General features: G+C 26.3%; 1 protein-coding gene across 1 annotated transcript; it reads left to right on the plus strand.

Annotated features, from left to right (window-relative positions):
- Positions 1-299: 299 nt before the first annotated feature.
- On the plus strand, positions 300-15,039 carry LOC129983829 (triosephosphate isomerase-like). Its single transcript, XM_056093484.1, has 8 exons — positions 300-457; positions 2,207-2,324; positions 4,909-5,032; positions 7,896-7,980; positions 8,552-8,684; positions 10,329-10,414; positions 13,462-13,549; positions 14,530-15,039. Exons 2-8 carry the CDS (start codon positions 2,213-2,215, stop codon positions 14,646-14,648), a joined length of 747 nt encoding a protein of 248 aa, XP_055949459.1. The 5' UTR covers positions 300-457; positions 2,207-2,212; the 3' UTR covers positions 14,649-15,039.
- Positions 15,040-15,221: the final 182 nt, after the last annotated feature.

Here is a 15,221-nt window from a genome sequence, read left to right on the forward strand (position 1 = left end):
GTAAATTCTTAGCTCTAGTGCGATATAAAATTTCATTCAACTTTAAGTTAAAAGGCAAAAATGGCTGTATAACTCATTTTCTTCCTTTTATTGTATAAAAAAATTATTTTTAAAGAGTTTAAATACATTTTATAACGGCTTATTTTAATTGATTCTGCAATTTTTTTTTTCTTTATACTCTCACTCCCATCCAAAAAAATAGCTATCATAAGATTTCATTGGTTTAAGAGTGAAAGGTGTGGTTTCCTCTGTCCAATAGGAAATAAAAGTTTAGTTTAGTTGATGATTGGCAATACGTCTGGTGCGCTGCATGCGATGCCTTTGCTATGACCTTTGCACGTTAACGTGACGTTTGAGACGGCTTTTAAATCGCTGTCAAAGTGAGGGTGACCGTTTTCAGAACTACTCGTCTGCTAAATTCAAATATTTTGCCGTTGATCATTTCATTTTAAAATTCGTAAGTAAATATAATTGTAGCATTTTGTTTAGATCGTTGTCTATTCAATTCCTTTTTAAAAAATAAAATTTCCTAGCTTATTTGTCCTAAAGTTTCGGTATTCCCGTTACCTTAGTTTTCATTTTAAAATATGTGTATTTAAAGTTTATATTTACAGATGTTATGTAAATGGATTGTTTTTATTATTAGTATAATTATAACTCTATCCAGATCCATGTTTAAAAGCTATTGCTGCCTATTTCTTATAATTTTTCCTCAGTACTTTTATATCATTCATAAGTGTTCTACTTGTTGGAGATGTAAATAATATAAATTAAGATATCACATAATAAATAAATATCTAATTAAGATATTGTCTATTGTTTTTTATCGGTAAATATGAAATTAAAAATATATCTTCAACATTTTTTATTTTTTTTTATAAAATATTTATTTTTGTTTGTATATTTAACTCTTTCCCGACAGGGTGCCTTTATTCCAGACGCTAGCCCTGGACGAAGCGAGGGCGATAGGAATTATCCCACAAGACGGGGGATTTGCGTCGCTCAGCTTAACTTTAATAAAAAAGAATAAATATCACAAAACATAGTTTGTCCTAACGTCGTAATTTGTGGTACCAATTCTGATTTAGTTTTGCTATCATATGCATTAAATTTAGCAATCAATAATCTTTATTCTTTAATTTATATTAAAAGATATTAAAACATTCATTTAACTTGAGAAATGATTTTCAGAAGCCCTATTCAAATAATTCTGAAGCTTTAATTGAAAAAATACATTTATAAACTTTAAAATGAGTAATAAAATATGCAATACAGGTTATTTACAAGAAGAGGAAAATAAATTTAAATGTAGTAAAATATCTGTATCAGAATCATTCAAATTATTATATTCTAATTCCATACAACATGAATCATCACTCTCATTTATGTCACTTAGTTTATATATAATGTGAATACATTCTTTCTCTGACAAATAATATTTTCTTGTCATAATAAACCAAAGTCTAGACTTTCCATAGTTAAAAAGGAAGCATGCTAAATATATTTGAAAACTGCACAAAATACAACAGAAACTATATGTAAAACCTGAGAAGACCCTACTCAATAATAATAATAATAAAAAGATTCGGAAAGTGACCAGAAATATAAATGTTCCTATTGTATGGAAAGCTAGACTACCCAGCTCTGTTTATTTACATTATGCTTATCTTTTACCCCTGTAACAGTTGATGAGTAAAATAACAGAGTCAGCCTGATATGAACAAATTGAAGTTCAAGATCTTAAAACTATCATCTGCTATTCATTTTAAAGGTAATGAATACAGGCAAGCCATCGAGTGGCATTTAAAATTTGCTTTAAATGCACATTGACATTGCCCATCCATGAAGTTCATCTTCTGGCCTTGCATAGGTGGCATGGCTGTCTGTGAGAGATGGGAATGCATATATGACACTCCCATCCCGAAGAGGTTAATAAAATATTCTTAAAATGTATCTTTTCAGAAATTTTGTTAAGATTTTTACACCATATTGCATATTGCACCAAAGTGCATAATTCATTTATCTGTATTAATTTTCTAAATATTTGCAATTAATGATAAAATTTTAACATGAATGTTGAATAAAATTTGTTATCAACAAATATGCATTCATATGCGAAATCATGTTTTAAGCTCTTGGGAAAATACTAATAATTATCCTCATTGTTTTCTGAATTATTAACTGGGATATACTTTTATTTTCTTAGGCCAAGATGTCTGACAGGAAATTTTTTGTTGGAGGTAACTGGAAGATGAATGGTAGCAAGAGTTCCATTGATGGCATTGTTCAATTTCTTTCAGCTGGTCCCCTAGATCCAAATACTGGTAATTTCCCTATCATTAGATACAATGTTTAAAATAAAATTTCATCTTCAAATTCTAAGCATATTTTATTTGACATATTTATTTTATGAACTTTCCACATGTCTAACTTAGCTTAGTTTTTCTTTTCTTTTTTCCTTTTCTTCTCTCCCCTTCCTCTTTTTAAATAGTACAGACTTCTTTAAAATATGTTTCCACAATTTGATTAATTTATATACAGTAAATAAAAAAACGACGTTGGACAGCAGGCCTACATGATTTGTTTAATAATTTTGTGCTATATTATACTTTTAAAATAAAACAAAATTCAGAAGAAAGACAATTTCAAAATTAAATTAAACAGCTTGATTTGATTTCAATAATGCATAAATTCTAAATTTCAAGTAAATTATGATATTACTTTCAGTAGCAAAAAATAAACTTGGACACTTATGCAAGGTCTCAAAAATAGTTTTTGAATTTATGACAAAAACATTAACACTTCATGTGATGTACTTTAGCTGCTATAACAGCTTCTAACTTCATATTCATCAAAGGGCACAACTTTTCTATGAAGTCTGTTGGTGAATTGACCCATACATTCAGAAGACCACTTTCTTTTCATTTCTTGTTTCCTTCTCTCATAATTTTTTCTTCATAAACAACCATAGATGCTCTATAGAATTCAATTTAAGACTTTATGGATGATGGGACAGTACTTTCTGTACATTATATAATAACCATTCTTTCGCAATGTGAGCATTATGCTTAAGATCATTATCTTGAACCAAAGAATTGTTTCTATCTAAATTCAGTTTTGCAGCTGAACCTAGTAAATTCTGTTTTAGAATATTCAACTACAACATTTTGTCATCTACCTTTAATAAACACTACTTTTTCCAACTCCATTAGCTACCGTTTGTACCCCATACCATAATTTTATCACCATCGTATTTAACAGCTACTCTCATATTTGCTAGTATTAATGCCATACCTTCTTTTTGCACACAAAGTGACGGCCATCAGATCCAAACAAATTAAATTTTGACTCGACAGTAAAAATAATAGACTTGCAGAAATCTTTAAATCGTCCAAATAGTGTTAGCGTATTCAAAACATTTCTTCTCATTTCTGGCAAATAAATGATTTCTTTGGGGTGTATATGCTCTACATTCCTTAGAATGTTAAAAATTCCTTATCGTCTTTGGATGCACATTGGCAACAGATTCCTCCTTTAACTCACTTGAAATCTTTATTGCTGAAAATTTAAGTGTCTCTTTAACAAATCTTGGTATCTGTCTTCCTGTGCTACTCGCACAGGAAGAAATCTTTTTGGGCCAACCACTTCCATTAGATCTTTGCAAAAATCCATGCATTTTATACATATTAATTAATACACTGCTCAATGAGGCTATTCACAATTTCTGCAATATCTCTACAACACTTTTCTTTCCAGTTGAGTTTTTCATGTCTATAGAAGTTTGTTTTTTCTTTACTTTCTAAAGTTTAAATTAAAACAACTCCAAATTTAATCTTTAATTTGAACTTGTGCTAAAAAGTACTCTGTGCATCTTTAAATTTTACATAAAATTTACATATAGCAATGTACAATGCAAATAGAATAAAAGTCTATTTTTTTGGGGGGGGGAGGGGCAGTGAAAAATCTTAACATTTCTTCTTTACATTGTTTTAAAATTAAATGCAATATTTTATTGAATTACATTAAAGTAATCTCTATCTGGGAGGAAGTTACCTTTTTAAAAAAATTTTTGATTTTGAAAGCACAACTTGATTTAAAAATATTGAGCAGCAAAATGGATTCATTTTGCTGTTGAACTTTTTGTTTTTATTTTGATTCACTTTATAATTAGTTAGCAGATGAAACAATTTATTTGAATTCTGTAACTTTTAAAAATTGATGCTCTGTATTTATATTTGAGTTATAAACATTTAATAGTAGAAATAAGTTTAATATAACAGTTTTAAGTTTAACTACAAATTACACATAACATTTTTATCATGTACCATAATGTTTTGAGGAGCATACTGTTTATTTTATATTAACTTCTTTCCAAATATTAATTTTTGGACAATTTTATATTGTATATCTTTATAAAAGAATTACTAAATTTGATTTAATTATAACTTTAATTATACTTACTCTGATTTCTCTCATTAATCAAAATTATAAGTCTTTGTCCATTGTTATCTTGTAACTAAAACTTTTTTAAAAATACTTACAATTTTTTCTATTGACTATAAATTTTTGCACTTATAGTTTGGCAATAGTTGGTAAATTTATATTATTCTATTATGAATTGGTACTAATCCTCTAAACTATTGTCAGTCATTTGGTAAAAGGGAATTTACATACTTAATAGGATAAATCACCAAATAATTGGGTAAAGTTTAGCAGATTCTGTGCCAAAGTTCATTGTTAGTTCAGTAATTTGCATTATTTTTCCGCAAGTTTCATTATTTATTTGCTTTAAATTATTTGTTGATGAGTTTAATAATATTTATTAAATCATATTAAGTTGAAAAAAATGCTAAGAAAATTATTAAAAAAATTCTTTTATATTATTAACTTGAGTATTTTACTTTTCAGAGGTCGTTCTTGGTTGTCCATCAATATATATGGATTATGCTATTTCAAAGATGCCAAAAACTATTAAGATTGCAGCTCAAAATTGCTACAAAGTTCCTAGTGGTGCTTTTACTGGGGAAATTAGGTAATTATAATTAATTATTAAATGTTCTCTATATCTCACTTTTTTTCTTTTTCTTTTTTTCAAGTTTGCATTTTCAAAACTATTCTATGTCCCTATACAACTCATAAATTCTTAATCCCATTATTGCTGATTCGTTGTTCTTGTTTAACAGAATTATTTTTATATCGTAATTATATAAATCATCTGTAGTCTCAATCTAAATTTCTGAACCAAAATCTCATTAAAAGAAAAGACATTTTTTGGAAGAAGACTTGTGATTAAATTAAATCCAATTTAGTGTGTCTATTTGCATTACTACAAATCGCAGTAATGCCAAATTGGTAAAGTAGTAGACATTCAACTCAACAAGGTAAAAAGTAGTGCACAAATTAACAATAGAGTCGCCATAAAAATTACTAATCTTGCTTATTTGTGTTAACTTGTAGGTGATAATTCAAGGGGCACATTAAAGTTGATTTCAATCAAAATTTATTTGCTTTAATTTTTCTCTAAAAGATAACCGAGAGAACAATACTTCTAAGAATTTAACTGTTGCCATTGGTCAACTTTCATCTTAGCTGTATACCATTGGTGAACTTTTGACTTTATCTCGTACATTAGTAAACTTAATACTAAACTTCCTGGCATTGTTAACCATAGCTAAAACCTAACAAGACATCTTTTTATTTTTTTGGAAGAGTTCAATTAATTGCTGGTTGCAATAAACATGACACCTTTGGAGATTTTTGGTGAACATTTAATCGCTGACATGCAATTATTAAGCTTGAACACTTTTAGAAAAGCCTCCTTGAAATTTTTCTAGATATATATATAGAGAGAGATATAGATATTTTATAATGCAAAATAGTACAGGAATTTATTTTACTTATGTAAAATTCTGATTTAGTTCTTTCGAAATTGTAGTATATGTTTATGTAATTGCATACTGATTATGAAGGAAAGAACAAAATTTATTTTCCTTAACTGGGAGGTTAATTTAAGAACTGCATAGAATTTGCTTGACCAGTGTTAGATGGTTTCTATATGAATGCATATGTGTAAGAAATGTATTTCTGTATTAACCACATGCCTGCAATTCGCTGGGGAAGGGAGAATCTCCAAATATTGCATATTAATAGGATCTTTTTGTAATTAATACATTTCTGTACTAATCGCATGCCAGCAATTCATTGGGGAGTAGGGAATTGCCAAAGATTTCATATTGATAGGATTTTATATAATTAATCTTTGCCAATGGTGTATGTTAAATGCTAAATTTTTCCAACGGCATGGTATCAAAATAATAATTGTGCTAATGAAATAAAAATGCACAGGTACCAAAATAAATATAATGAATTTTTTTATTATATAATAGAGAATGCTTTCTCGTCAAACAATAATTTATCTCGTGACAGATTAATAAGTTAAATGCAATCCTAAAATGGTCTTTATGGGAAAAAATTTTATGTTATTAAAGAACCGGTAAATGTAATCTGGTTGAAACCATGCATACTGATTTTCTCATGTATTATCTAATAATGGTGTTACACATTCCTCCTTTACAAGAAAATTTCAAATCTTGGATAAATTGAATAGGGGATTACATAAACAAATGTATCCTGTTTTTGATGTTTGGATATATATTGAATCAATATTGTATATTTCGTAACTCGTATAATGTAGATAACTAAGTATGTATTTTGTATAAATTCTTCTCCATTAATTGAAACCAAATTTTGAAGCAATCTACATTTTTAGTTAAATGATTATTTGGTATGCAATCTTGTACCTGATAAATTACTTTTTTGATTACATGCATATACAATCATTCAATTCATTGATAGATTGGTTCCAAAACTGATACAGATTTACAGTTTTGATGATAAAATTGTATACCAAATTTTATTCATCTTTTACTTTTTTTTTTTACATACATGCATCGTTCTTGTTGGCATTTTAAAATTGATAGAAATTTACAAACTTGATGTGGAATCTACATACCTGATTTTGTGTTTTCGATTGACAGAATTCCAAAAATGTGTTTTTCAGACTTAGGGATGCCTGTTCTAATGAATCAAAAACTCAGGGTTAGATTTTAAAAAATGGATAGGTAGTATGAATGTATGCAAAATTCTATAAACTGTTTTATTAACCCTTGCTGTATACGTACTGCAGGCAAGGGAATTATGTCTCGTCTAATTAAAGGTTCGCAAATGATATTTCTTTCTCCAGCAACTTTGTGCTCTCTCTTAGGTTAGTTTTTTTTCAAGTGATATATGTTACCTCATTTATCTCAATGACATCAGAAGCAAGAATGTTTTGTATGATCTCTTCCTGGATGTGAAGAAAGTTAACCATTTTAAAGTCCTCTTAAATTATATATTGATGTTTGTAAAATTTAATCTACTCCATCATTGCTTAATTTTGCAAGTGAGAACAGATAATACCCCACCATCACCATTCCTTATTTTTGTATAGTTCATCTGTCTGAGATATAATTTATTCTTTGAGATTTTAAATATTTCACAATATTTAGCTCGCTGAATTTCAAAAAGTAAAGTTAGCAGGATGGGAAAAATTAATGCATTAAATATAGTCAAAAATAATTTTTAAAAATTGCAGATACCAAAGAAAAAATTGGTGCATTTTTTATTAGGGAGTTATTTTGTTACAAATAAATGACAAGAATGGTGAAAAAAGAGAATCTGTAAATTTGAAGGCTTTCTTTTTTTTTTTTAAAGCTGAAGTGAATAAATATGATATCCAAATGTATTTTAGTTATTAATAGATTGGATGGTATCATTCTGATGCATAAAAAAGTGTTTTATTGTATTCAAGTTTTTATAAAATACTTTGTTATAATTTGTTGTGCCTTTCTTTTTAGCCCAGCAATGATCAAAGATGTTGGATCTGAGTGGGTTATTTTAGGACATTCAGAAAGACGTGCCATTTTTAAAGAAGATGATGCAGTAGGTTTTTGTATTAATTATTTCACTTTTATTTCAGTACATGCATCCACATATTTGAAATTTAAATTTGTTAACGATTTTCTGTTATTCCCATTTGCTTTTATTTCTGAATTATATCTTCAGTTGTTGCAAAATAATAATTTTCTTATTTTTATGAAAAGTACAGTTTTATAAATTTAGTAAATGGCTTTATTTTCTTTTGTTAAAATTATTTTAATTGCTTATAAAAAAAAAGTTTTTATTTTTAAAATAATTTGTGCTTGGCTCCCAGAATTTGGATATTTGTCAAAGATCATTGCCATTTGGGCATCATTTTTACACTTAACAATACTTTTTATTTAAAATTTATTTGTTGTTTTACTGTTCTTTTCTGGTTTCTTTCTGTGGTCTCTATCCTTAATAGTGTATAAAAAAAAAAATACAACTTCAAAAAATTTTATGTACAATTTAAAGTTGCTGCCTCCTAAAATGAATTAATTTATGTGTAACATTTCATCTATAATATTTCAAACAGTAATTTTTTTGAATATAATTTCTTGCATTCTTTCTAAAAGTGCTCTTTATTGTATAGCTTATTGCTGAAAAAACGGCACATGCTTTAGCAGAGGGACTCAAAGTAATTGCTTGTGTTGGTGAACTTTTGGAAGAGAGAGAAGCTGGAAAAACACAAGAAGTTGTATTTCGTCAAACAAAAGCAATTGCTGGTATGTAATTTTTAATATTCCTTGCGTCTATGCATAACATTGTCAAAGCTACATCGGTGCATTTACTGTAAACTTTTTGCCAATAAGTTGGCAAAAGGGAATCATTACCTTGTCCCCCGCCTCCAAAAAGATTGATGTAGTTGCTTATTTTTATTATGTTTATTTCAACTTATTTTAATTCAATAGAAAAGTATCTTCTAAATTTTATTTTTATAGATCCAATAAATATCTTCTTATGGTGAAATCAACTATGCACTTTAAAAAATCAAACTATATGATTAAATAATAAAGATCTAGTTAACATCTTTATGAAAATATGTAGTAAAATTAAATATATAAAGTTGATATGCTTTTAATAAGCTTTAACAATTCATTTTAAAAATATTTTATGTTGTCATATGCGTTGATTAAATTTTCTAAGTTCTGTCAGTAAGTTTAGAATTGAGAATTGTTTTGGATGAAAATATTTTCATATCTTTTATCAGCAAAAAAGTTATTTAATTTATTATCATAACTATACCTTCCTTATGCTTCAGTGAAAATTGGTTTCAAATTGGCTTTTAAAAGTTATGTGATGTAAATGTTATATTCCGGTAAGATAAATAAGCATAATGGCCACGGCAAAGACTGATAATGGATATATTTTTTAAATATGTAAATTTTTTATGCAAACATTTTGTTATGTAAAATATTATTAAATATGAAATCCTCTTGTTTGCAGTTTTATTTTTAATTAAAATGAGATTTTTAATTTTTCAACCAGATTTAAAAAAAAAAAAAAAAAACTTACCAAAAGCTAATTCTTTTGTAAGTTGTTTTTAGAAAATGATTTAAAATTTGTTTGTATATTGTGAATAACAATTCTGGAGCAGATAAAATTAAATTTAAATATTTTGTTTATAGAAATGGCATTACTAAAGATGAATTAATCTTCTAATTATGGTGTTAGTCTTTTATAACACAACAAAACTGACTTATCATTTCTTTATTTTTAAACATTTATAATCTTCACATTTTACATTATAGCATCCATCTAAACATATGCGGTTAAACTACTCTAACCTTCAAACACAACTACAAAGAATGTATTTGGTTTTCTTGTTATTTTGTTTTTACACCAAAGGATTTAATTGTGAACTGATATGTTTTATTACAAGCAACAGCTTGTAATAAGCTTGCACCAAAGCATGGGAATTTAATTTTTTATTGTATAAAAAATTAGATGTTTTATTAATTATGATCTTATTAAAACTTTGTTTCGTAATATATGTGAACAAACTTTGAAGAAAATCTATTGAATAAGGATTTCTACAACATGCTTACTATTTATGCTTTTTATTATATAATTAAATGTTATTATGAAAATATCATTAGCTTTCATATATATCATATTCATCTTAATGAGAATAATCTTATTGATTAAAAAACTTATTGTAGATAGAGTAGTTTATGAGTCATAGATTTACAAGATTTTGGAATCTTTTATATGTTACTTTTTATCACATTTGTTTATTCATTCTGTTTTTGTCTTTTATATTGCTATTAGTTTATTTATGATTGATAAGAAAGATTGTAAACATTGTTCATTTAAAGCAGGATGAGCAGTAAAAAAAAAAGTATCATATATATATTTTATTTTTACAGACAAGGTTTCAGATTGGAAGAGAGTTGTAATTGCTTATGAACCAGTATGGGCCATTGGAACAGGGAAAACAGCTAGCCCTGAACAAGTAAAATTTCCTTTTGTTGTTGTTGTTGTTGAATTGAGTATAGCTTGTAGCGTTTATTGAATTGAATATAACTTTTTAGAATAAAAAAATTATAAATGACAAAAATAAGAAATCCCTCAATTTCTTATATGATATGAAAATGTATGAAAGGTTACTTCCAATCCTTAGTCCCAGAAAATCCATAGAAAATTAAATTGCAATTGATATCTTGATTGCAATTTGTTAAAATAGCTCTATTTATTTATTGTTGAATATATTATTTATTTATTGAAATTAATTTGTGCTAATTTAAAATTTGTATCATATAAATTGCTGAAAAGATTTTACTTATGTGAACGTAACATATTTAATGTTAATGTGGCTGTATAACTGTATAAACTCAGCCTTAATAGGAATGAGATGAAACTATCCCAAATGTATAAAGTATTAATTTTCACATTTTTCTTTAAAATTTTGAATAATGACTTATGAAAACAAAGCATACTCTCTTCAAAAAAAAAAAAAAAAAAACATATCTGTAAATAATTATTGAAAAATTTGCTCTATATTACCAGTAGAATGATCCATGTGATTTTCAACTCTCTTCTCATAAAATTTAAACAATTATTCTTTTTGGTGATTTTATTATAAAAGATCTTTTAAAAAATGTCTTGTTACACAGTTGGGGTTAAAATTATGAACAAAAGTTTATATTTTCAACATGAAATAAAGCATCAATTTGTTATTTTTCCGTTTTAGTATTATTTCAAACTCGCAGTCCTTTGACAAATAAAGTTTTAAAAACTGTAAAAACTTGAAAGAAAGTTTTTGTAGTTATGATTTTTCTGATTACTTTGGATGTTTAGTAAAAACTTTGAATATTTCCTTTGCACTGTTAGAAAAAGTGATACTGAGTTTCCATGTATTAAAATAATAAAGAAAAGCTTGTTTACAGAAGTTCCTCTGAAAACATTTTTGAATAAAAAGTTTTTTTCCATTAAAATTGTAATGTGCTAAAAGGGAAAAATATGGATATATGTATCATTTTTTAAGTTAGTAAATATGTAATTTTTTATTTCAGAAGGAGCAAAATAGTAACCAACATAAAAATTAGTATCACAAACTGAAAATAATATCTTATTGTTAAATATTGGAATGTGGTCATTAAAATGTAATTGCAGTTCAGATTCCCTACTAATAGAGATAAAAAAAAAAAAGATAACTCTTGAAAGTTTTGTTGGTATTCAAATATTATTTTAAATAATAGAATCAACACATACTATCGTTTTTCAATTGATTTTTTTATGCTATGAATCATTATTTTTCAAAATAAGCAATATTTAAGAATCCTTTTCAGTTACACAAAAAATAAATAAATAAAAATAAAAATAGTGTATGAAATATACTAATTAGTTATTTGCTATAAATAGATTTTGTGTAAATATTAAAAGCATGAAAGTAAAAATAATTGTTTATTTTTTATTTCTATCTGAAAATTTAGAAGTAACAATTTATCTTCATAGTCAAAGTGAAATCAAAGATAAAACGTTTTGAATTATAAAGCTAGTTCTTGATTATCATGTCTAACACAAATTTTGGTCTTTTCTTAATTTATTATTAAATTGATTACCATCTTGTGTGTTTGCATTAATAATTTTAAAATTCTTTGATACAGAATAGTGTTTTTCAAATCAAAATTTATTTTGCTACCTTATCTATCAATATTTTCTCAAAAATGTTTCTTCCGTCTAATTCTTCTGTTTAAAAACTATATTAATATATTTAAAGTTAGATTACTTCAGCTGTACTAAAGTACTGCCTGTTCATTAAACATTTATTATTATACTTTGTTTTCCTATTTTACTGTATTCTGGCATGCCAAATCAAACTAGTTAATACTTATTTCCCTTAAATGTCAGCTTTGTTGCCAATACTGTATGCTCTACCTAGAAGGTATAATTAATTACCAGTGAAAAATTTTGCATACCCTGTTTATTATCTATTTCTCAAAATAATATTCTAGTGTGCACACATACATGATATTTTCTGTCTTTAACTGTTTGGGGTCATTTTCTTTAAATCCTTTAATTCTGTTAAGTCATATATTCATTTTCATCTAATTCAGGCCTGTTTATTGATCCTCTAAATACATGAAACAGTCTTTTTTCCATTTTTAATGCTCATTTCCAAAGCAGATAATCATTCTGTTTTCATATTTTCTTGAAATTGCAAGAGTCAAGTTATATTATGAAGGTTTGATCATATCTTTATTGAAATTTTAACATAAAACACAATTTCGGAATGTGTGTTAGTTTACAGTACATGCAATCTAGCACAAATTTATATATATTTTGCATTGTGTACAGAAATTATATGTATATACATAAAATTTTTGAGATTTATGTATAATTTTTATTACATATTTGAATGAAAATTTGATTTGCAACCTTTCAATAGAAACAAATTCAGTCATAACATGAGGAGAACCACAGTTTTATCTATTTTTCAAACACATTTCTCAAAGTTGGAAATTATAATAATTGGATAGTTAGCATTTTGCAGGTTAAATTTTGCTTCATCTTTCACAGAAAAACAGTTTAGTTCGGATTTGTATTATGACACTAAAATTAACATATTTCCATATGAACATAAAACTTATTTTGGAGATCTTAGTTTTAATCTGTATGTCTTAGTCTTATTTTGTGAAATGCTCTGTAAAATAACTGATTCAGCAGACCTAGTTTAATATTATAACAATCTTCCTGAATGCCTGAAAAAAATTACTTGTGCTTAATAGAACTTTATGCTAATTAAAAGAAATGTTTATGTGTGGAAGACAGTATTTTAAATAGTGTATAATGATTTATCATCAAAGATATATTTCCATGCTAAGATATTTTAATATAACAAGATCTTAAAAAAAGTAATCTTATCTTTATTATAAAATAAGTAATGTTCAAGATTTTTCTAAAGTTGTGTGTTTTAATGTTTTTCCATCTTATTTTCATTGGTAATTGTTTATAAGAAAAAATTTCTTCTAAATAATTTTACTCTAAATTTTCTTAAAGGCTCAAGAAGTGCATGAACAATTACGAAAATGGTTGGCAGATAATGTTTCAGCTGATGTTGCCAAGACCACTAGAATTTTATATGGTGGTAAGTACTTTTTTTTTTTTTTCCTATCTCTCTCTCTCTCTTTCTCTAGACATGATATATTTATTTTATTTGTACACTTTTTTAGTCTTTTCAAAATTAGCAGGTAATTATTTTCGGATTTCAGAAACTTCCTACTTATACACATTTCCTTTTCAAATCAAAATTAGTGCAATTTTAATTATTTTCATTTGTAATATGATTTTTTTTTTTAAAGAAGCATTTTTTTTTTGTTTTTTTTTTTTTTTAAATCTGCAAACTACATTCAAAATGTCTTTTATTTTGATATCTTGAAAAATAATTTCTATTTGTATGAACTTCTGCACAATTAAATTTAAGAAAATTTTTGTGCATGTTTGATACATAGAAGCCATTAATAAACCTTGAAATTATTTCTTGTGAACCATAAATTTGATATGCTTATCATGGTAATATACCAAAGATTCATTCCATAATGTTCCATTTTTCTTTTCTTAAAATATGTGAGCTTCATCTTTCCAAATCATATCTGTAAATTAATCAGAATGACAAAATCCATTTCCAAATGCCAAAAAGATTATTATTTAGATTGTTTCATGACCAAATGTATGCATTCATTACTTGAATTTACTTACCAACTTTATGATGCCATTGGTTTAAGATATATATAATCTGGAAAGCTATGATTTATTGTATAAATAGTTGTCTAGAATAACTTGCATGTTTTATTAGTGATTTCTTTCTACTTTTCATAAAGTATTTAACTTAAATGTTTAACATTTTTTTAAATACTTTATGAAGAGTACTCGTAATCTTCATCATTACTTGTACATTTTTTTTTATATTCTAATTGCAAAATTCATTCTTAACATATGTCATTAATAGTTTTGAAACAAAATATTAATGGTTATATCTGATCAATGGCATATTTTATTCAACCTTTTATTTATTTTATACTTACAAAATAAATGAATCTACTATCTGATCTTTTTTTATCTTTCAAGGCTCAGTCACTGCTTCTAATTGCAAAGAGCTAGCCAAGAAACCTGATGTTGATGGCTTTTTGGTGGGTGGAGCATCCCTGAAACCAGAATTTGTACAGATCATCAATGCTAGGCAATGAGACTGAAACTTGTGCTTCTATTTCTCTTTCAGTTCCTGATTGCTGCGTAAAAAATTTTTCATTGTGCAAGTCTAATATGTGTTTTATGTTCCAAAATTTTACTGTAATTTTTTTTAAATCCTGTTTTCCTATTGATATAGTTTATGAACTGTCAGATTCCTTGTTATTTAGATGTTTTTGTTGAAGAAAATTATGTTAATTATTAATCAAGTCATAAAGTAGATCTGTGAAAGCTGATGTGTAAATCTGAATCATTGTCAATGAATTCAATATTGTCCTATATCTTTTCATTGAATATGAAATCAGTTGGTGTGTTATAATTTCCAAACATTAAATACCTCTTTTACAATCATTCAAAAACTGGCACATTAAAAAAGTATTATGGCATGAATTGTCTTTTTGTGTGATTCCATAGTTGAGTCCAATATATTAATTTCGTTTAGCTTACATTTATCTGTTACTCAGATTATTAAAAATGATACGTTTTAATAAGTTTTTGAGTGTAATTTCTTTCTCTAATACTAAACTTCACGCATTTTTTTTTCCCCTTCTCAAAACCATCTTATTTATGAA

Source organism: Argiope bruennichi, chromosome 9 (assembly GCF_947563725.1).
Source record: "Argiope bruennichi chromosome 9, qqArgBrue1.1, whole genome shotgun sequence".
In the NCBI taxonomy this organism is placed as follows: domain Eukaryota; kingdom Metazoa; phylum Arthropoda; class Arachnida; order Araneae; family Araneidae; genus Argiope; species Argiope bruennichi.